At 40.7% G+C, this 24,509-nt stretch overlaps 1 protein-coding gene across 2 annotated transcripts in view; it reads left to right on the top strand.

Moving 5' to 3' along the window:
* NPR3 (natriuretic peptide receptor 3) overlaps positions 1–24,509 on the top strand; it is a 78,667-nt gene that overhangs the window by 19,336 nt on the left and 34,822 nt on the right. For both annotated transcript variants that reach the window (XM_042996857.1, XM_042996851.1), the window contains exon 3: positions 5,187–5,353. In XM_042996857.1, coding sequence (XP_042852791.1) covers positions 5,187–5,353 — 167 coding nt within the window. The remainder of the gene's footprint in view (positions 1–5,186; positions 5,354–24,509) is intronic.

Raw genomic sequence — 24,509 nt, 5'->3', positions numbered from 1 at the left:
ATTTAGGTGATCCTGTCCAGGACTGTAAGATTACTGTAGAGCTTTCTTGACTTCCTGATTAACTCAGAGAGCACTAATTAGGGTGAAGATGAAAGTGAAGTAGAGCTAGGTGATGCACATAAATTGACTTGTTAAAAGTGGAAAAATAGAAACATTGAGGAGAGATTAGATTTATTATGTCTTGCTATAAAAATAGTATATGCCCATTAAAGTCAGTTTGTGACCATGAGAAAAGAAAAAGAACTTTCATACAGTCTTTGAACTGTAACATTTAGACGCTTCCTCCTCTGATCTTTCTCTCTGTGTTACTTTGTTTTTAACATTTTTGTCATCCCATCGCATTGCTCAGTTTTAAAGCTTGGAACACCCCAAACTCTGATGAAATGAAGGCAGAGCAGGTATGGCATGGCACCAGTGTTTGGAGTCTGGCTTGCATTTGAATCCTGCCACTGTTGTTTATTAGCTAAGTGGCTTGGGGCACATTAATTTCCTTGAGCCGCAGTTTCCTTGTCTGGAAGGTGGCAATCATACTTAGATCTTCTTCATGGAGTTTTTATGAAGAATAAAGAATGAAATGCTATAGGAAATGCCATTCACAGTGGAATCACGCAGTAAGTGGTGCTGTTATTACTGATGGGAGGAAGAGTGGACCAGCCTAGCTCATGACAAGCATTTAACACCTAGACATTCGGAGAGGGTAGAGTGAGGCAAGGTCAGTCCAGGTGAACTCCAGGCATTCATTTCTTGGATGTGATGTTTCAGCTTGTTATCCCAGTGTGGGTACCTTTTGCCAGTTCCAGCTCCCTGGCCACAGGAGGGCTTGATGGTGAGCAGGTTACTTCCTCTTTCACAAATATTCTGTGCTCTTACTCTAAATGCTAGCTTGGTACTCCATGATGTTTAAAACAAAACAAAGCAACACTTTCCTTACTCCTGAACCAACTTCAAAGAATCACCTTCCCTGCCCTACTTTTCACTAGCAGACTTCTTTTTCATCTTCTTGATCCCTTGCTCAGGAGCATTGAAAGAATATGACATTAGTGCTCACCACTCTGAAAGTGCCATCATCAAGGTCACCAATGACCTCACTACCAAAGCCATTGGCCTACCTCAGAACAAGTCTCTGTGCCTCTAAAGCAGTGCTGTCCAGTGAAACTTCTGTGACGCTGCCTCTGTTCTGTTCTAGGTTGCCCAGTATGGTGGCTACTAGCCACACGGAGCCATTGAGCACCTGAAATGTGGCCAAGTGTGACCGAGGAACCAAATTTAAAATTTTATTTAATTTTAATTAATTTAAATGTAAATGGGCACACATGTGGCTGGTGGCTGCTCTATTAGGCAGCACAGCTCTAGAGAATTCTGTATTGTTTCCACCCATTTGTTTCTGGAAATCCTGTTTTTCTTTCTTTCTTTTTTTTTTTTAAATATAATTTATTGTCAAATTGGTTTCCATACAACACCCAGTGCTCATCCCAACAAGTGCCCTCTTCAATGCCCATCACCCACCTTCTCCTCTTCCCCACTCCCTAACCCTGCTTTTCTTAGTTTTTGTGGCACAGCATTCTTTGGTTCTCTGTTAGCTCTTCTCTGTCTCCTCTTCCTCCTCCTGCCCACTAGAAACAACATCCACAAGGTGTCTGTGCTCAACCCTTCTCCTTCTCTTTCTTATCCAATGTGGTAACTCCCTGGTTTCACTTGAAGCCATTTGGAAATGGCATCCAATACTCTCTAGTGCTCACTCCTTTTTCTGGCTTCAGACTGCTATTTCCAACTCTAGCCTGGTGTTGTCATTTGGGCATTCTGTAGTTAGTCACCTTGGGTTGACCGTGACCCTAACTGAAGTCATTACCATTTCCACCTCATATATCCCTCTTCCGCCATCTGGCTCTGCGCTTTCCTTTAATAACATCCCATTTTCCTTTCCTCTTTGGCGTCATCAGCGACGTGCCTCTCTTTTTGTTGTCCCTCACTCCCTAACTCTTCAGAGTCTTGAGAGTCCTCTTGCACTGTCCTCTGCTTTTATTCTCAAGGACTCTCCCTCTTACGATTGTAAAAGCAGTAAATATTTTGTATTTATAATTTACTAGATTCAGAAAAATGCAAAGAAAAGAAAAGAAAATTTTCCTGTAATTCTAACTACCCAAAGAGCCATGTTTAGTTTTTTGGTGTGTGACTTCCCATTAGAGCCTCTTGTAACCTCTTGCCTGGATTACTGTGGCTGTGAACCCTCCGTGTCTCCCCATTCTAATCCATTGCTATTTCCCAAGGCATGATTCTGATCATGTCATTCTTCTGTTACACTCGTAAATCTCTAGAGGCACCCAGTTGTCTACTGAATTAAATTTGTCCTCGCTGATGGGGCATCATGCCAAGCTAACTCTGCTTTTCCAGTGTTCAACACCCTGTGTATGGGAAATGTTACTGACATATTACAATAAGAAATGCCCACAAAAGTGAGAAGTTACAGTATCGATTATGGTTGTGACAAGGGAACTATTTAGTTTGGCTCAGATTTATTTAAGCATTATTGTTTCCATTTTTTTTTTCTAGAAGACAAAACTCTACAGTTATTCCTCTTTGGATTGTGGTAGACAGATTTATTACATTGGATTTCACTTCTTTCAGAAAAGAGTGTTTTCCTATTTCATAACAGAGATAGTTACTGTTTCCAGTTGTATATGTATTTTCTAATTCCACAGAATAAAACCCTTTAGGGTTAAGTATTTTCTTTCTTATGTGTCTGGAGAATACTCTTTCCCGGAGCTTAGAAACTCTGACCCTCTTTGCCTACAAAATACCATTCCTGTTGAGTCTTGGTATCTCAAATCAATTATAAATGAATCAATAAGTATTGATTGCATGCTTATAAGAAATGGGTTCCTCCTTGGGATGAAGAATGTTCTGGACATTCTTAGAATTGGGGGTCTTCCTGGCAAATGGATCTGGCTCCTTAACAGAGACTGTGTTGCCTGGGTCTTGAGCACCCCGCTGGGTCCCCTGGCTGGTGGCAGTGGCTGTAACTCACTCACTACGGGCACAGCTGCCGTGCATGTTGCAGCTTCCTTGGTGTTTGGGAGGTTTCATATGAAGGAGGACTTTGTCAAGTTTTGTTTGGTGGCTTGAAATTTAATCTGTGCTCATTGAGAGCGGATCTAGTCCTTAATGAATTCTGTCCTCAGCTCTGTCTTATTTATCTTTTAACAGCTCCCTGGCACAGAGTAAGCAATTAATAAATGGTTGCTATTAATAGGATTATGGTTATACAGATGCCCCCACAAATAAATTCTTTGCCTCTGCCTTTTCTCATGCTCTAGACTGAGGCTCCCAGCTGCCTACTTGATGTCATACACATTTGCACCTTTGCCTGTGCCACAGGCTCTGCCAAGCACGCCTTTCCATCCTGTTCTCCTTCTATTAAAATCCTATTCACACATTTAGGACCAGCCGATACCTGCTCCTCCACCTCCCTCGAAACCATCCCCCTTAAGAGTGTGGGAGCCTCTTGCCTCTTCCTCTACCCTCTGCATTGTTTCTTTGTATTCCCCCACCTCCTGCTATAGTAAGCTAACTGTTACCCTGTAATAACTTCAGTTATTTACGTGTCTATTTCTGAATCCCTCTTTTTTTTTTTTTTTTGAGAGAGAGAGCGAGAGAGAGAGAGAGAGAGAGAGAGAGCGCATGGGTTGGGGAGGGGCAGAGAGAGAGAGAGAGAGAAGGGGAGAGAGGATCCCAAGCAGGTGCCACACCCAGTGTGGAGCTTAACGGGGGGCTTAATCTTATAGCTGTGAGATCATGACCTGAGCCGAAACCAAGAGTCAGATGCCCAGCTGACTGAGCCACCCAGGTGCCCCTCTAAACCCCTCTGTGATGGTGGTGGAGACTGTTCAAGACATTCATGACGTGTCCTGTGCTGGCTATCACAGAACCTTGTGTGTGGTATGCAGTTAGTTAATGTTTGTCTGATTTAAGCTGTGGTAGAAGTTCCAGAGCCACCGACTCTTTATGGAGCTTTGTCTATAAGAGCAGAGTGAGTGGCCCGAGCCCTGGCTGCACACTCCCCAGGCATCCTCACTGCTTAGCTGCTGGGCTCCACGTGTCCACTGTGGACTAGGGGCTTGGTGTGAACAACTGACTTTGATGTTGAACTCTAGCGGGCTGAATTCCTTGTTGTATTTCCAGAGATCTGTAGGGGTCATAATGGTAATTCATAGAAACAACAGTTTATTGCCACATGTTGGAAGCCCATGTTTCCTTTTGGGGTCCTGCAGGCCACATATTTCCTCAAAAATGAAATCATAACGAGAAGAGTAATGATTCTTATCCATGTAATCTGCCTTTGCTTTTGTGAGAGGGAGTGCTGTGAAGCAGGGAGGACCCAGTTTCTCAATGCCTCAGTTTCCTCATCTGTAACATAGGATAATGTGCCCGAATCACAGAGAGTCTTGTAAAGGTTCAATGAGTTTATATGTATAAAGTGCTCGATAAACAGAGCTTTTATTGTTATATATGTCCAATAAATGTTAGCAATTTTAATTTTGTTACTATTGATGCACTGACGAATATTGTCCAAAAAATAATTGTTATGGTGCTCCCAACACTACAGAGATATAAACCCTCGTGTTCACTTGAGCTACTTTTATTCTGAAGAGATTCCAGAAATATTTCAAAGAATATCAATAATGTCAAACTTTTCCCTGTGAATGGTGCCAGCTTTATCATACTTGTGCATAAGTCTTGTGCACAGGACTTGTGTTGTCACACATAGACTTTCCTGTCATTCCACATCTACATAACATCAGGCTTGTTGCACAGTAGTAACAACTCGGTTGACCTCCACGGTTGATTGTAGGTATTAAAAAAATGTGAATGGAAAGGAAGACAAATTTACTTCTTACTCCTCCAGTGCTGGATTCTCAGGTGCTGAAAGTACAGTTATGTGGTTGAGGCAGTGAAGTCCACAGTGCTTTTATATTCCTCTCCCATTTCAAAGGAACACGTGTCCAAAAGGCCTTCTTCTCCTTTGAGGATCTTGATGTGGTCATGTTATATCCAAGTGCAGAACTGTGACAATACCGCTTGCCCCAGCTGCCAAAAGTAACATGTAGTGACACGCTGCAGCTGAAGAGGGAGAATGGCCCCTTTATGGTGACTGCCTTGGAATTATAAATATTTTTCTTTCTCTGTAGGAGATGGCTCGTGGAAGAGAGGAGACAAGCATGACTTTGAAGCTAAGCAAGCATACTCATCCCTCCAAACAATCACTCTACTGAGGACAGTGAAACCTGAGTTTGAGAAGTTTTCCATGGAGGTGAAAAGTTCTGTTGAGAAACAAGGACTCAATGAGGAGGATTATGTAAGTGCTTGATTATGAGCCGAGACCTTCAGCATCCCGAAAACAGTCTTCTAATTAAATCAGAGGTGACAGTGTCCTATTCTGAACCATTCAAAAATCCCTAGGTTCACGTCTGAATGTCACTGAACTTTTTGTCTTTTTTTTTCTGACCAGTTCCCCCCTCCTCCATGTCCGTCACCCCACTTTTCCAACTGCTGCAGGAAGGAGAATTGCTTTTTGTGGGTACTTGTGGCCATGCTGAGCAGATGTCTATAGACTTCCAAGGCTTATTCGACTGGGAGCATGGTGGGGGAGAAGATGGACGAAGGAATGCCACAGTTTTGCATGCCTAATTTTTCCAAAGCTTGATGGCATAAGATATTTTGGGTTTTAGAAGGCTCTTTCTTTCGGCCATCTTTTTGGCGACTCTGCTTTTCTCTCCTATGGTAGCGTCACTTCCCCTTGGGTATTCTCGAGCTTCCCACTCCATTAGTGGTGTTTTACTGATGCATTTTCCGAGAGTGGACTAGGGTCAGAAGCTTTGGCCACACTAAGGATTGAGCAGAGAACTCATCTGAGAGGTGGCACCAAAGACAGCCGGCCACACCTCACTTGGTGCCATTGTTTTGCTGCTTCTGGCGTACTTTGCTATGCGGGCCCTCAAACTCTGTGTCCTTCCAGCAAATTCTTTCTCAGAGCAGGGTGAGCAGTGCACTCCTCAGGCTGGTTGGGGGGTTGTGTGTGTGCTGGTTTTCAAAACTGTTCATTCCACAGTGTCCAAAGTGGAAAAGGAGCACCTTCTTAATGATAGATATATGGCTTTGGATAGTCCTTGCCCAAAGTGGATAATGACCATCTTCGTAAGACGAGCTTCATTTGGTCACTTCCAAACAGGGCCTCTCTCGATTTCCTTATTTGAAGGAGTACAGGGTGCAGACATTGTCCTCAGATAGACCTACATTCAGAGCTTGAGTTGAACACTTTTTAGCAGTGTGATCTGGGGCAAATCGCACAGTCTTTGTCCAAACTACTGCTCCCTGTTGGAAGGATTACAGATAATCTATCTGAAGCTTTTAGTGCTATCCGCATCACAAAGTTGGAGCTCAATAAATGAGGCCTCTTTTATGCTATTATTATATTATACCTGTCTTTGTAAGAATGATTTGCTATCAAATGATGTACAAAAGTTCTCATAAATATATTTATTCATGGCTTAAATGTTATATATGTGTATAATATACATATCATTTAAAATATATACATATGCATACATACTGGATGGTTCTGATTTAGAAAGCCAAAAGGTGTGTGTGTATGCAAATGTGAGCCATGTATGTAATTTAAAATTTCTAGTAGCTACATTTTTTAAATGATTTCAGGAATAGGATTTAGCGATTTATCACTTACATATAACAGCCAGTGCTCATCCCAACAAGTGCCCTCCTTTTAATGCCTCTTGCCCATTTAGCACATCTCCCCACCCCACATTCCTCCAGCAACCGGCAGTTTGGTCTCTGCATTTAAGAGCCTCTTATGGTTTGTCTCCCTCTCTGTTTTTATATTATTTTTGCTTCCCTTCCCTTATGTTCATCTGTTTTGTATTTTAAATTCCACATAGAAGTGAAATCATGTGATATTTGTCTTTCTCTGATTTATTTTGCTTAGCATTAATACACTCTAGTTCCATCTGTGTTGTTGCAAATAGCAAGATTTCATTCTTTTTGATCACTGAGTAATATTCCATTGTAAATATATACCGCATCTTCTCTATCCATTCATCAGTCAATGGACATTTGGGCTCTTTCTATAATTTGGCTATTGTTGATAGTGCTGCTATAAACATTGGGGTGCATGTTCCCCTTCAAAACTAGTAGCTACATTTTTAGAAAGTTAAAATAACCAGGTCAAATTAATTTGAATAATACATTTTATTTAACTCACATATAAAATGTTCTTTCAACATTTAATCAATATAAAAATTATGGATGAGATTATATATTCTTTTTTATTATAATACAGTCTTTGAAATTCAGTGTGTGTTTTACCCTAATAGCATATCTAAATTCAGTTCAAATGCTCAGTAGTCATGTGACTAGTGGCTACCATATTGGAGAGTGGGTTCTGAATAATGAAAGAAGTAGAACTTTTGCAATAGAGACCAAGTTGAAGGAAACCTATGATAGTATTGTCATTATCCAAATCCTTTGCCTCAGGAATAGGAAAGAATGTAAAGGTCACTGAGCACATTTTGTTTGGCCTCCTACCTGAGGCTGTTGAAGTTAAGTATTACAGTAGAGGCTGTCCAACATAATGATACTTCTTGGGCAAAAGAAGTATGTATCTTTGTACCTGCTACAAAGATCCATAACATATTCCAAACCATGTGTCAGTGCTTTAGAGATTAGTTGTAGTTGTGGATTTTAATACTGCTTCCCTCTGATGATGGGATCATTAAAACTGACTTTATAAATAAATAAAAATTATGAGTAGAAATTAGAGCTCGTTATAGTAATTTATTCCAGTTCTGAAAATATGTCTACTTTTCATGCTTACGTGTGTTTTAGTTGGGCTCTTTTGAGTTCATCAGGTTAGTTTAGACAGGAGGTTGTGGGGGCTATTGTGGGAGAGGGAGCTGTGGGAGCCAAAGACCCAGGAGCTGGTGCAGCTGGGACTTACAGGTGCGAGACTTTGCTCTAATGCAGCAGGAGATGCTTAGCACAACTAGAAAGACTTAGTGGTCTTCATTCTAGGGCTCAGCTCCTTTCTAGGTCATTCTGCTTCTCTTCTTTGTACTAATGGGTTGTCTTATGTCTTTACTTAGAATTTCAGTTCATGACACTCATCATGGGCTCTTCGGCCTCTACTATCGATTTCAAATCCAGCAACTTTGGTGGAATCTCTTATTAGTTCTAAAATTTACCACTTATTCTTTGAACAATCACATGGCTTGTGGATAGAGACAATTTTCTTTCTTTTCAATTCTCCTCCTAAGTATGCTTGATTGAAGGTATACTTCATTAAATTAAGCATATTAAATTAAGTATATTTTATTAAAAATTTTAATGGCACTGGCTAGGATTCCAGCGCAGAATTGAATATAAGCAGTGATAATGGACATCCCTGCCTTGTTCTTACCTTTACTACAAAGAACATATAACACATTTCATATCTGTTCATATCACTGTTTAAATATAATGTTGAGTGTGAAGTTTTTGGGAGAGTCCTTAGATTATGGAAGTTCCCTTCTATTCTTTGTTGGTGAAGTTTTGTTTTGTTTTGAAAGAATTACATATTTTGTTGGAATAACTGAAACGAAAATAGCATAGCAAGCATCGAAGTTTATATAATGTAGGTTTAAGTTTATATAATATAGGTTAGGGGAAAGGCTTTGGACACAGGTTAAAAAAATTTTTTTTAACGTTTATTTATTTTGAGAGAGAGAGAGAGAGAGAGAGAGAGAGAGAGCAAGCAGGGGAGGGGCAGAGAGAGGGAAACAGAATCCCAAGCAGGCTGCACGCTGTCAGTGCAGAGCCCGATGTGAGGCTGGATCTCACAAACTGTGAGATCATGACCTGAGCCGAAATCAAGAGTCAGACACTTAACTGACAGCCACTGGCACCCCCATAACTGACAGACACTGGCACCCCCATAACTGACAGCCACTGGCACCCCCAGACACAGTTTTTATTGTAGGCACTGTAAATTGTAATATATCGTTGACACTATGTCATATATGTTAGTGTTGTATTCATCATATTTAGCATGTGGGCAGCATCCCTGGAAGGGTTGTGATATTCTCAAAATGCAAAAATTTGAGGGGCGCCTGAGTGGCTGAGTCAGTTGAACATTCGATTTCAGGTCAGGTCACGATCTTATAGGTTTGTGAGTTTAAGCATTGTGTCAGGCTCTGTGCTGACAGCTCAGAGCCTGGAGCCTGCTTCAGATTTTGAGTCTCGCTCTTTGTCGCTCCCCCACTGGCTTTCTCTCTGTCTCTCTCAAAAATAAATAAACATTAAAAAAATGAGAAAAATGCAAAAATTTGAAACTTTAAATTTTTATAAGGCTATACTAAAACATTGGGAGGTTGGAATGGCTATGATTTTTTAAGTAAAATTACTATCCTATATTTTTAACTTAACAAATTTTGATGGATTAATGCAATTTTGTTTCCAAAAAATTGATCTCCTTTCTCTTCCTCTCTCCCTTTTCCCCTCCATTTTCACCCTTTGTCCTCTCTTTTTAAATTTGAGCTGTTATTGAGATAATTGCAGAGGTACATGCAGTTTTAAGATGCAATACAGAGAGATCACTTGTATACATTGCCCAATTTCCTCCACTGGTAACATTTTGGAAGATTATATATATATAATCACAATACAGATATTGACACTGACCTTACTCAGCTTTCCTCAGTTTTATTTGTACTCCTGTGTGTGTGTGTGTGTGTGTGTGTGTGTGTGTGTGTGTGTGTAACATAGTATATGCGTATTAAGTTCTATGCAGTTTTATCACCTGTGTAGGTTGGGGGTGTTTGAATTTTATCAAATGCCTTTTCTGTATCTGCTGAGATAATCAGATGGTTTCCTCTTTATTCTATTATAATGTAATGAGTTACATTACTAAATTTTCCTCTTTTCCAGTTTTATTGAGCTATAATTGATATATAACATTGTATAAATTCAATGTTTGATATATGCACATACTGCAAAATGCTTGCCACAGTAAGTTTAGTTAATATCCATCACCTTGCATAGTTACAAACTTTTTTCTTGTGATGTGTTTAAAAAAATTTTTTTTTAATGTTTATTTATTTTTGAGAGAGAGAGAGAGAGAGAGAGAGAGAGAGCAAGTGCTAGCGGGGGAGGGGCAGAAAGAGAGGGAGACACAGAATCTGAACTTGGGAATGGCGAGATCATGACCTAAGCCAAAGTTGGACGCTTAAGACTGAGCCACTCAGGCGCCCCTCTTGCGATGAGTTTTAGGGTCTAGTATCTTTGTAACTTTCAAATATACAATACAGGATTGCTAACTATAGTCATCATACTGTACATTAGATTCCAAGAACTTATTTATCCTATAACTGCAAATTTTTGTACCTTTTAATCACCTGCATTACTAGATTTTTCTAATTTTAATAATGTCTGGACTCCTGGCATAACTCTGGTCGCTCTACACTTCAAGACTTTGAGCTTTTCTACTGCCCAGGTCATATAGTGGAGAATAAGAGGCTATTTGCTGCCTGTACATTAGCATCTCTGGGTCAAATACCTACTCTTGTTTCCCTTGTCTTTGGTGGGTGGTTTGGTGGGTGCATGTGTGTGGTATATAGAAAATCAGATTGCTGGGGCACCTGGGTGGCTTAGTCAGTTGTGTCCAGCTTTGGCTCAGGTCATGATCTCTTGGTTCGTGAGTTCAAGCTCCGCATCAGACTCTGTGCTGACAGCTCAGACCCTGGAGCTTGCTTCAAAATCTATGTCTCCCTTTCTCTCAGCTCTTCCCCTGCTCATGCTCTGTCTTTCTCTATCTCAAAAATAAATAAAAACATTTAAAAAGTTAAAAAAGAGGATTATTAAAAAAAGAAAATCAGATTACTTAGGGCTCTTCTATCATTGGGGCTGTGGGTGTTGCATGTACTGTAATGGTCATTAGTACAAGTGTCTTATGATGATATTTCTACCATTCCTATAGGTAATATAAAAATATTTTTAAAAGTACATTTGTTTTCTTACTATTGAACCTACTGGAGACCTGTTCCATTTTGATACATCATGTTTTAGTAGGGCCCCACGGGCACCACTGGAGATGGTGTAACCTGATGGTTAAATATGCAGGCTGGGGGTGTCATAGACCTGGCTCTGTCTCTTACAGTTCTTATCTTGGGCACATTTCTGAAACTCTGTGCATTAGTTTACTGACTCTAAAATGGGGATAATAATTTTTAACTGACAAGGCTGTTGAAAGAACTCAAGGATTGTATATAAATAATACTTTTTTTTTTTAGATCATCAAGATCTCTCTCTTTTTTTTTTATTTTATTTTTATTTTTTAATATATGAAATTTACTGTCAAATTGGTTTCCATACAACACCCAGTGCTCATCCCAAAAGGTGCCCTTCTCAATACCCATCACCCACCCTGCCCTCCCTCCCACCCCCCATCAACCCTCAGTTTGTTCTCAGTTTTTAACAGTCTCTTATGCTTTGGCTCTCTCCCACTCTAACCTCTTTTTTTTTTTTTTTTCCTTCCCCTCCCCCATGGGTTTCTGTTAAGTTTCTCAGGATCCACATAAGAGTGAAACCATATGGTATCTGTCTTTCTCTGTATGGCTGATTTCACTTAGCATCACACTCTCCAGTTCCATCCATGTTGCTACAAAAGGCCATATTTCATTTTTTCTCATTGCCACGTAGTATTCCATTGTGTATATAAACCACAATTTCTTTATCCATTCATCAGTTGATGGACATTTAGGCTCTTTCCATAATTTGGCTATTGTTGAGAGTGCTGCTATAAACATTGGGGTACAAGTGCCCCTATGCATCAGTACTCCTGTATCCCTTGGATAAATTCCTAGCAGTGCTATTGCTGGGTCATAGGGTAGGTCTATTTTTAATTTTCTGAGGAACCTCCGCACTGCTTTCCAGAGCGGCTGCACCAATTTGCATTCCCACCAACAGTGCAAGAGGGTTCCTGTTTCTCCACATCCTCTCCAGCATCTATAGTCTCCTGATTTCTTCATTTTGGCCACTCTGACTGGCGTGAGGTGGTATCTGAGTGTGGTTTTGATTTGTATTTCCCTGATAAGGAGCGACGTTGAACATCTTTTCATGTGCCTGTTGGCCATCCGGATGTCTTCTTTAGAGAAGTGTCTATTCATGTTTTCTGCCCATTTCTTCACTGGGTTATTTGTTTTTCGGGTGTGGAGTTTGATGAGCTCTTTATAGATTTTGGATACTAGCCCTTTGTCCGATGTGTCATTTGCAAATATCTTTTCCCATTCCGTTGGTTGCCTTTTAGTTTTGTTGGTTGTTTCCTTTGCTGTGCAGAAGCTTTTTATCTTCATAAGGTCCCAGTAATTCACTTTTGCTTTTAATTCCCTTGCCTTTGGGGATGTGCCGAGTAAGAGATTGCTACGGCTGAGGTCAGAGAGGTCTTTTCCTGCTTTCTCCTCTAAGGTTTTGATGGTTTCCTGTCTCACATTCAGGTCCTTTATCCATTTTGAGTTTATTTTTGTGAATGGTGTGAGAAAGTGGTCTAGTTTCAGCCTTCTGCATGTTGCTGTCCAGTTCTCCCAGCACCATTTGTTAAAGAGACTGTCTTTTTTCCATTGGATGTTCTTTCCTGCTTTGTCAAAGATGAGTTGGCCATACGTTTGTGGGTCTAGTTCTGGGGTTTCTATTCTATTCCATTGGTCTATGTGTCTGTTTTTATGCCAATACCATGCTGTCTTGATGATGACAGCTTTGTAGTAGAGGCTAAAGTCTGGGATTGTGATGCCTCCTGCTTTGGTCTTCTTCTTCAAAATTACTTTGGCTATTCGGGGCCTTTTGTGGTTCCATATGACTTTTAGGATTGCTTGTTCTAGTTTCGAGAAGAATGCTGGTGCAATTTTGATTGGGATTGCATTGAATGTGTAGATAGCTTTGGGTAGTATTGACATTTTGACAATATTTATTCTTCCAATCCATGAGCAGGGAATGTCTTTCCATTTCTTTATATCTTCTTCAATTACCTGCATAAGCTTTCTATAGTTTTCAGCATACAGATCTTTTACATCTTTGGTTAGATTTATTCCTAGGTATTTTATGCTTCTTGGTGCAATTGTGAATGGGATCAGTTTCTTCATTTGTCTTTCTGTTGCTTCATTGTTAGTGTATAAGAATGCAACTGATTTCTGCACATTGATTTTGTATCCTGCAACTTTGCTGAATTCATGTATCAGTTCTAGCAGACTTTTGGTGGAGTCTATCGGATTTTCCATGTATAATATCATGTCATCTGCAAAAAGCGAAAGCTTGACTTCATCTTTGCCAATTTTGATGCCTTTGATTTCCTTTTGTTGTCTGATTGCTGATGCTAGAACTTCCAGCACTATATTAAACAACAGCGGTGAGAGTGGGCATCCCTGTCGTGTTCCTGATCTCAGGGAAAAAGCTCTCAGTTTTTCCCCGTTAAGGATGATGTTAGCTGTGGGCTTTTCATAAATGGCCTTTATGATCTTTAAGTATGTTCCTTCTATCCCGACTTTCTCAAGGGTTTTTATTAAGAAAGGGTGCTGGATTTTGTCAAAGGCCTTTTCTGCATCGATTGACAGGATCATATGGTTCTTCTCTTTTTTTTTGTTAATGTGATGTATCACGTTGATCGATTTGCGAATGTTGAACCAGCCCTGCATCCCAGGAATGAATCCCACTTGATCATGGTGAATAATTCTTTTTATATGCTGTTGAATTCGATTTGCTAGTATCTTATTGAGAATTTTTGCATCCATATTCATCAGGGATATTGGCCTGTAGTTCTCTTTTTTTACTGGGTCTCTGTCTGGTTTAGGAATCAAAGTAATACTGGCTTCATAGAATGAGTCTGGAAGTTTTCCTTCCCTTTCTATTTCTTGGAATAGCTTGAGAAGGATAGGTATTATCTCTGCTTTAAACGTCTGGTAGAACTCCCCTGGGAAGCCATCTGGTCCTGGACTCTTATTTGTTGGGAGATTTTTGATAACCGATTCAATTTCTTCGCTGGTTATGGGTCTGTTCAAGCTTTCTATTTCCTCCTGATTGAGTTTTGGAAGAGTGTGGGTGTTTAGAAATTTGTCCATTTCTTCCAGGTTGTCCAATTTGTTGGCATATAATTTTTCATAGTATTCCCTGATAATTGTTTGTATCTCTGAGGGATTGGTTGTAATCATTCCATTTTCATTCATGATTTTATCTATTTGGGTCATCTTCCTTTTCTTTTTGAGAAGCCTGGCTAGAGGTTTGTCAATTTTGTTAATTTTTTCAAAAAACCGACTCTTGGTTTTGTTGATCTGCTCTACAGTTTTTTTAGATTCTATATTGTTTATTTCTGCTCTGATCTTTATTATTTCTCTTCTTCTGCTGGGTTTAGGCTGCCTTTGCTGTTCTGCTTCTATTTCCTTTAGGTGTGCTGTTAGATTTTGTATTTGGGATTTTTCTTGTTTCTTGAGATAGGCCTGGATTGCAATGTATTTTCCTCTCAGGACTGCCTTCGCTGCGTCCCAAAGCGTTTGGATTGTTGTATTTTCATTTTCGTTTGTTTCCATATATGTTTTAATTTCTTCTCTAATTGCCTGGTTGACCCACTCATTCGTTAGTAGGGTGTTCTTTAACCTCCATGCTTTTGGAGGTTTTCCAGACTTTTTCCTGTGGTTGATTTCAAGCTTCACAGCATTGTGGTCTGAAAGTATGCATGGTATAATTTCAATTCTTGTAAACTTATGAAGGGCTGTTTTGTGACCCAGTATATGATCTATCTTGGAGAATGTTCCATGTGTACTCGAGAAGAAAGTATATTCTGTTGCTTTGGGATGCAGAGTTCTAAATATATCTGTCAAGTCCATCTGATCCAATGTATCATTCAGGGCCCTTGTTTCTTTATTGACTGTGTGTCTAGATGATCTATCCATTTCTGTAAGTGGGGTGTTAAAGTCCCCTGCAATGACCACATTCTTATCAATAAGGTTGCTTATGTTTATGAGTAATTGTTTTATATATCTGGGGGCTCGGGTATTTGGCACATAGACATTTATAATTGTTAGCTCTTCCTGATGGATAGACCCTGTAATTATTATATAATGCCCTTCTTCATCTCTTGTTACAGCCTTTAATTTAAAGTCTAGTTTGTCTGATATAAGTATGGCTACTCCAGCTTTCTTTTGGCTTCCAGTAGCATGATAAATAGTTCTCCATCCCCTCACTCTCAATCTAAAGGTGTCCTCAGATCTAAAATGAGTCTCTTGTAGACAGCAAATAGATGGGTCTTGTTTTTTTATCCATTCTGATACCCTATGTCTTTTAGTTGGCGCATTTAATCCATTTACATTCAGTGTTATTATAGAAAGATATGGGTTTAGAGTCATTGTGATGTCTGTATGTTTTATGCTTGTAGTGATGTCTCTGGTACTTTGTCTCACAGGATCCCCCTTAGGATCTCTTGTAGGGCTGGTTTCGTGGTGACAAATTCCTTCAGTTTTTGTTTGTTTGGGAAGACCTTTATCTCTCCTTCTATTCTAAATGACAGACTTGCTGGATAAAGGATTCTCGGCTGCATATTTTTTCTGTTTAGCACACTGTAGATATCGTGCCAAGCCTTTCTGGCCTGCCAAGTTTCAAAGGAGAGATCAGTCACGAGTCTTATAGGTCTCCCTTTATATGTGAGGGCACGTTTATCCCTTGCTGCTTTCAGAAGTTTCTCTTTATCCTTGTATTTTGCCAGTTTCACTATGATATGTCGTGCAGAAGATCGATTCAAGTTACGTCTGAAGGTAGTTCTCTGTGCCTCTTGGATTTCAATGCCTTTTTCCTTCCCCAGTTCAGGGAAGTTCTCAGCTATAATTTCTTCAAGTACCCCTTCAGCACCTTTCCCTCTCTCTTCCTCCTCTGGGATACCAATTATGCGTATATTATTTCTTTTTAGTGTATCACTTAGTTCTCTAATTTTCCCCTCATACTCCTGGATTTTTTTATCTCTCTTTCTTTCAGCTTCCTCTTTCTCCATAACTTTATCTTCTAGTTCACCTATTCTCTCCTCTGCCTCTTCAAGCCGAGCCGTCGTGGTTTCCATTTTGTTTTGCATTTCGTTTAAAGCGTTTTTCAGCTCCTCCTGACTGTTCCTTAGTCCCTTGATCTCTGTGGCAAGAGATTCTCTGCTGTCCTCTATACTGTTTTCAAGCCCAGCGATTAATTTTATGACTATTATTCTAAATTCACTTTCTGTTATATTATTTAAATCCTTTTGATCAGTTCATTAGCTGTTGTTATTTCCTGGAGATTCTTCTGAGGGGAATTCTTCCGTTTGGTCATTTTGGATAGTCCCTGGAGTGGTGAGGACCTGCAGGGCACTTCCCCTGTGCTGTGGTGTATAACTGGAGTTGGTGGGCGGGGCCGCAGTCCGACCTGATGTCTGCCCCCAGCCCACCTCTGGGGCCACAGTCAGACTGGTGTGTGCCTTCTCTTCCCCTCTCCTAGGGGCGGGATTCACTGTGGGGTGGCGTGGCCCGTCTGGGCTACTTGCACACTGCCAGGCTTGCGGTGCTGGGGATCTGGCGTATTAGCTGGGGTGGGTAGGCAAGGTGCATGGGGGCAGGAGGGGCAGGCTTCGCTCGCTTCTCCTTAGGTGATCCACTTCAGGAGGGGCCCTGTGGCAGCGGGGGGGGGGGGGGAGTCAGACCCGCTGCCGGAGGGGCGGCTCCGCAGAAGCACCGAGTTGAGTGTTTGCGCCCAGTTGAGTGAGCAAGTTCCCTGGCAGGAACTGGTTCCCTTTGGGATTTTGGCTGGGGGATGGGCGGGGGAGATGGTGCTGGCGCCTTTGTTCCCCGCCAAGCTGAGCTCTGCCGTCAGGGGGCTCAGCAGCTCTCCCTCCCTTTGTCCTCCAGCCTTCCCGCTTTCCGAGCAGAGCTGTTAACTTATGACCTCCCAGAGGCTAATTCGCGCTTGCTGTCGGAACACAGTCTGTCCGGCCCCTCCGCTTTTGCCAGCCCGACTCGGGGGCTCTGCTTGGCCGGCGAGCCGCCCCTCCGCCCCGGCTCCCTCCCGCCAGTCCGTGGAGCGCGCACCGCCTCGCCGCCCTTCCTACCCTCTTCCGTGGGCCTCTAGTCTGCGCTTGACTCCGGAGACTCCCTTCTGCTAATCCTCTGGCGGTTTTCTGGGTTCTTTAGGCAGGTGTAGGTGGAATCTAAGTGATCGGCAGGACGCGCGGTGAGCCCAGCGTCCTCCTACGCCGTCATCTTCCGGAACCCCCTCTATAAATAATACTTAACACAATGTCAGGCATTTAGTAAATATTCAATGGATGATAGCTATTATTTCTCTTACTCTTGTTTCTTATACTCCAGACCAAAGTGTATAATGCTCCTGCATGCCTACCGTAACTAGTACTTGTACTTAACCTTCAGATCTCAGCTCAGATACCATCATCTCCGTATGTGTCTTTCCTGACACTCCAAACTATCTTATGGCACTCTGATCCTTACCATCATAGCCTCTCAGCTAGGTGGGGAATTTTCTTTTTAAAATTTTTTTGGAATGTTTATTTATTTTTGAAGGAGAGAGAGAGACAGAGCGTAAGCAGAGGAGGAGCAGAGAGACAGGGAGACACAGAAAGTGGGCTCCAGGCTCTGAGCTGTCGGCACAGAGCCCAATGCGGGGCTCGAACCCACAAACCGTGAGATCATGACCTGAACCGAAGTTGGACACCTAACCAACCGACTGAGCCACCCAGGTGCCCCATCAGCTATGTGTGGGATTTTATAATTAAATCTTGTCTCTTCTACCAGACTGTCACCTCTGTGAGAGCAGGAACTATGTCTGTTTCTGTTTATTCTTACATCCTCTTGCTGTATGCTTGGCACAAAGGAAGCAGCCAATACACTTAAGCTTTTATTATTATGCTTATTAGTTTAGTTATTATTAAACCAGAAGGACATCAAATTCAACCTACTCCTTGCATGGTGACGGAAAGGTAGAAACTGAGGTCCAGTCAGGTGAGGTGGCCTTTCCAAATGTAACCTGTATGCTGCAATCAACATAGCAATGGTGAGTGTTGAATAAATCCTATGCCTAGACCTTGTTAGGTCCACAACACCAGGAGTTCAGTTTCACTTGTCCTGTGGGAGATGGTATTGGGAGACAGTAATGGGTTTTCACAATGGGGATTCTGAAGACCCTCTAGCAGTCATTAGAAATCTAAAGTTAGAAGTAAAGCTCTGCTGGAGAGGCCCTCAAGTAGCAAAGGGGCTCCCAGCGTGGCTCAGACAAGTGTTTGCAGAGTGCCTGCCTGGCTTTCTCTAGTGGTTTTATTGTGTTGCCCACATGGGCAGTGGCTCTGACTCAAGGATATCTTAATGGGTGTTTGGCCTTTGCCATGTGAGTGGTTCCAATTCTAGGGCACTGGTATTTGGTTTTAGAATGCACTGTGTGGTGGCCAAGCCAAGATTAGTTGCATCCCCTGAATCCTGGTTCAATGACTTTCTTTTTCCACTACATCAGTCTGACCCTTTTATTAACAACATGCCCACTATGGGGAGTGAACCCGTGACTTGAAGATTAAGTGTCTCAAGCCCGACAAGTGAGTCTGGCAGGCAACACAGGCTGAAGGACTTCTTTTCTTGCACACTGCCTCCCCAAATATACACTTTTAAAATACCAATTTCTCCTTACTCTTTCACACACTTCACAAAATCTGCTGGGACTCTGTCTCTTCTTCATCAGCAGCAACTGTATTTCCTGTTTTCTTCTGGAGTGTAAATCATTATTTCTTAGATCATGAGATGTTGTTTACTGAGTGCTCCAGAGAACATGGCTGTGAGCTTGATCTGTGACCATGCGGTGGTCCCATCTGGGGTGAGATCCTCATCACCTACAAATTCTTAAGCAGGTATATAAATATCCATGGCCACGAGCTCTGGAAGCCCACAAGATCTGCATTTCTATGCCAGGATGGATATTAAACATTACGCGCCTCAGTGTAAAGCATTCTCATACACTGACGGTACTCACAGAGATGTGGACCATTTATCTTGTAGCAGACCATATGTGGTGCATATGTGAAAATATCCATGTTTCGAGAGAAATGACATTAAACACAGTGGAGTGGGTTCATTTAGTTCTTTAGTGAGAAGTTCCTTCCAAATTCATCCAAGTTTCCATGACCTCTTTAAGTGGATAATGGTCTCTTGACTTAGTGTGCATTAACTCTATACCTATGTACAAACTTTTGTAAGTGAACATGTGCGTATTTCTAGAGAGAGGGGCCAGTACCCCCCACTTGATTCTTAATGGGTTCAGTGTCACAAAAAAGTAAGAATCATTGAACTAGACGATGGCTAGTCAGCATGCCATTTGCCCAATTATTGTCTGAAGCCCCTTTTATTCTCATGGATAGGGCACAGCATGGTGTATGCACTGCTGCACTGAGAAATCACTCCCCTGGAAGAAAATGAAGAAACACTTAAATGCTTGAATATTTACTAATCTTAAATTTGAAAAACATTAGTTTTATTGCTGAGATGAAAGAGATACCAAGTCATTCCTTCCTTCCTTCATTCTGGGCTAGGGAGTCAGTCTAGTCTTTCCAATTCCTAGTGTTTTCACAGTCTTTAAGAGGTAGACTCAAATTTGTCCTTGCTACTATTTCTCAGTTTAGGCTGAGCCAGTGTTGGAGACATCTCTTCCCCTCTGGCAGCCTGTCTGACTTCTCAGTCGTGTAAATCCCACTCTTGGCCTTGCCCCTCTCTCCCTATTGTGTTTGGCACTTCTGAAGCCCATTCACTGGCTGGCTTCACGAGCTGTTGGCTCTGCCTTTGGGTGAAGCTCACCTTCTTTCCCTGATGTTGTTGTTGTTTAAATCAAAATAATATATGCCATTCTAGATTGACTATAACAAGTGAAAAAAAGAAACAGACTGAATTAAAAATAAATTTATGGTACTGTATGAGTTGTAGACAAACAGGAGTGTCCTGTTCCTCTCTATTCCTGACTTCCATTCCTTAGAGGCAATAATCCTTAATGTTTCTATTGGCTTTTTTCTAGTGTTGCCCTCTGTATTTCTAAAATAGCTTCTTGATATTGCTGTTTTTGATATGAGAAATTTGATATAGCTCATCATTTCCTAAAATGGAAAAAGATTTAGCTCCTTTGCACACTTTCTCTACAAATATGTACTTTTCCTCCCATCCTCCTAATATTTTGTAGCATAGTTTTTACTTACAGGTACATTCATAAAATAAAATTTGAATAATAGCTATCCCCCCTTATTAAGAGCTATTGTTATTATGACCATATATATTGAACCATGTAGCAGAACTGTGTAGTGTTCTATGATTACATTTCCTTTCATGTGTAGCTTTTTTTCTCTGAAGTTAATAATTTCCTTCCTTTTAAAAAATTTGCTTCCATGTAGTTCTGTTTCGTTCTCATTCCCTAGAATGATGTTAGTGATTTTTTTTAGCCCTTTGTTTTCCTGCTCCTGTTTAGAGTAATTACTTCCTTTAGTATAAACCTGGAAATTCCTTCAGTTTTCTCCTGTATCAGTTTCCCTTTTTAGTGGATATTAAATCTCCTTCTTAGTTGAATTTCACCTTAGTTTTGAAGAACAAGATGATATGAATAGAAAATCTTTTGAGACTTTGAATACAGAAAACATTTTGTTTTATTTTTATATATAGTCAGTTATTTAGCTGGGTATAAAATTTTAGTTTGAAGATTAATTTTCCCTCAAATTTTGATGACATTGCTCTATTGTTTTGCAGCTTTTGGTGTTACCATTCTGATTATTTATCTTTTTCATGTTATTTTCTTTTTCTCTATCCTGAAGACTTTAGTATTTTCTTTACATAATGGTGATTGCTTAATCAGAGTCTAGTCTGGAAAAATTAAATACTTCAACAGAAGGAATTTAATTGGAGAAACTAAAGTGTAGAAAGAGCCAAAACACCAAATAGAATAGTAAGGCAAGCCAGAAATTAGCAACAGCAAAAAGCCATTACCACCTCCAGAGCTAGAAAGACCAGGGAAGAAAGAGTTTTACGGGATCAAAGACTTAGAGCTGCTCATAGGAGCTAGCAGCATGGAAGAAATACAACCTCTCCCAGAGATGGTACCTAAGGCGAGGTGAGAGAGAGGAAGACATATCCTGGCTTTCCCCTTACTTCCTGACTCTTCCACCAGTGCTTCTTTTGGCTGAACCAACCAGAAGTCAACTGATAGGGAAATGCAGCCTGGAAGAATCATCTTCCTATGATTTAGAGCAAAGCAAAGCAGGTGTAGGGAGGGAAATGAATTGGAGACCATAAGGCAGACAAGTGGCTCACTGGTGCTCTGATGTTTCACAATGATTTCACCTTGGTGTGTGTCTTTTAAAATCTTTGTGCTGGTCACTTTGCTTGCTCTTTCCAGAAATTTTAAAGTTGGATGTTGGCTCTTGTCAGTCAATTATCTAATTTTTTCTCCCATTTTCCAACTCTGCATTTTTCTTTTCCTTTCTGAGAGATTGCCTCACCTTTATATTCCAAAGATATTTGGAATTTTTAATTTCTGCTATCATATGTTAAATTTCTAAGAGTTCTCTCTTGTTCTCTGAGTGCCTCTCTTTCTAAAAAGTAGTACCCTGACATTGTTTCCTGGATTCAATATCTTATCTTTCTGCATATATCCTTTCATCAGTTCTAGAACACATTTAACTTACCTGAAGTCGGGATCCATTTCATAACTGGTAGACTGTCATAATTTAGTAAGTAGAATTTTTTTCTAAGGGAACATAAAACAAAGGTGCATTTTATGATTCTGGTATCTTACTTTTGCTGACACAAGGTGTTTTTTGTAAGTTTTCTTTAACTTACATTGCATTTTACTTACATCAGATTCCTTATAAAAATATTGTGATTTCTTTCATATTACAAGGTTTTCTTAAACTGTTGGTAATCCTTAGCTGTCTGTTTATATTTAAGGGTGAGCCATGAAAGAGGCTATCTAGAAGCTCTGTGTGCATGGGAATGTGTCTAGAAGTAGACTTTATTTTAGGGTAATAACATGTTGAGCTAGCTTTTTCAAAGGGTTATCCCAAATATGATTAGCTGGAGGTTGTATCTCCTAGGCTTATTGGTTTCATTAAAGAATTCTCCTCCAACGGGGCGCCTGGGTGGCTCAGTCGGTTAAGCATCTGACTTCGGCTCAGGACATGATCTCATGGTTTGTTTGTTTGAGCCCTGCAGAGCCCAGCTCTGCACTGACAGTGTGGAACCTGCCTGGGATTCTCTCTCTCTCTCTCTCTCTCTCTCTCTCCCCCCCCCCGCCCCTCTCCCACTTGCACACATACTCTTTCTCTCTCTCTCAAAATAAATAAATAAATAAACTTAAATTTTTTTTTGTATATAAGAAAAAAGAATTCTCCAAATCTCTTCTTGAGAATCATAAGCCTTTCCTACATTCTGGGAGCCCATGGTGGGGAAGCTTCACCTTTAGGATTGCCGACTTTCCACTCAAACCTGATTTTCAGTTTTATGCTTCACCTGAGCTCCAGATGTGCCTGGTACCTTCCTGTTCAGACCTTTTTTTGTGTCAACACCTTCAGCCAATAAACCTCCTTTTTTCTGCCTGGTTGGGAAGGGGCAATTTTTTTTCTGGGAAAGGTTTGGTGATGGCTGGAAGGTGGGGTGCACTTGAGTTGAAGTGATCCATTATTAGACTTTCAATGAATCCCGCCATTTTCATCTGCAGGGCATCCCTACCTCCAGAGGTAACTAGTGTTTCCAATTCTAGAACCTCTGTACAGGAGTTTTTTGTTTCTTACTGGAGCTGCCTGCCCTGTTCCTGTGCACACTCTAGTTTTAGTTTTTCAGGTCTGTTGAATTGGTTACCCCTTTCCAGCTTCCAAAATTTTGTTGACATTTCTCATCTATTTCCTTCCTGTACTCTTTCCACTTATAAGTTTATACCTTAAAAGATATTTTTATTGTTGTTTTGGTAGGGATTTTGGAGGGAATGTGCGTTTTACCAGAGTGGTTTACCAGAAGTCACCCTGGATTGTTGACTCTCAGTACCGTGTAAATGTTCAGAGATGGTGATGGCATCTTGGGTTTTTTTTGTTGTTGTTGTTGTTGTTGTTGTTTGTTTGTTTGTTAGTGCAGGGGTAGGAGGGTAATCTTATATTCAAAGCAAGGAAGAAAGAGAGTGTGTGTGTTGGAGAGAGGGATCTATCATGTTTCTTTTGGCCTCAAATGCTGTAGCTCCTTTAGAAATTCCTATTCAGTTATAGTTTCCCTTCTAGTGGCTACTTTTTCTTGATTTACCAACTTAGTGCTCACTCTTTCCCCCTCACAGACATACCTGCCTTCTGTGATTCTTTAAAAGCAATTATATACAAGTGACATACATTGACAGTAATACTAAGAAAGCGGTTGTCTTTTACAGGTTTGTCATACTGGTGTATGAAGACCTTTTTCTATTTTATGTCTAGGGCTAAACTCCTCTAATACAGCTTATGGACCAGCTTCACTTGTAAGTGATTCCTTTGTATATACACAGGAACATCATCTAGGGATCCTGTTGCCAGTATAAGTAGAAGTTTAGGTTTTAAAGTAGATTTTTTAAAAAGCCAAGTCGACTCAGTTAAAAGTTTGAAGATGGGTTATTTAAATAAAAATAGTGGGAGCTATTTGTGTTCTGATATGTTATTTGTAATTTATCACAACGCAGTGGTAGCAATTTAAAACCCTTTCTAGAATCTGCTAGGACTCTTTTATTGTAAAACAAAATATTTCAGAAAAAAAGTTAAAAGACATTTGAAGATGTAAAACATGTTAAGAGGGCCCCATTGTGGGGCTCAGTTACCTTCCTATGCAGGGACTGTCTCCTCTGAATGTGATCCAACCTTTAGTTATCTCCGGGGTTGCAGACAGCATTACTCTAGAGCCAAAGGCAGCCCAGCTGGGAAAGAGCTATAGAAGAGAAGGCAGAGTTCCTGACTGTGAACTAGGGCAGTGAACTTGGGCCGAGAAAGCCTTTGGCCAGGTCCCTTTACCTCTTGGGGCTTCCTCTGTTGTAAAACCAGATATTTGGGCCACCACCTCGAGAAGCATTCCCATTTCCGGGTTTCTGTTATTAACATGTGGAAAGTGTTTTTCTAATTTAGAATTGTCCTTCTCTGGGTATGGAATGTACATATCCCTTACTGAAAAATCACAGTGTAACAATCATCACAAGTGCTCCCCAACCCCCCCACCCCCATTTTTAGGAGACTTTTATGACAATGTACTATTCTGCTGCTTGTAACATTACATGAGGAAAGTCTCTTGGAAATTTTCATTACTCCAGCTTTAAAAAAACAAAGGACCAACTTTTCTTCAGCTTTGAACTGGTCACTATTCTATGATGTGTAACTGTTTATATATGCATAATTCACCTTTGTATACATGAATTCAGTAATTGTAGTGTTCTGTCTT

This window comes from Panthera tigris, chromosome A1, assembly GCF_018350195.1.
Source record: "Panthera tigris isolate Pti1 chromosome A1, P.tigris_Pti1_mat1.1, whole genome shotgun sequence".
Classification (NCBI taxonomy): domain Eukaryota; kingdom Metazoa; phylum Chordata; class Mammalia; order Carnivora; family Felidae; genus Panthera; species Panthera tigris.
Note: the sequence above shows the minus strand (reverse complement) of the source record. Positions and strands in the feature narration are given on the sequence as shown.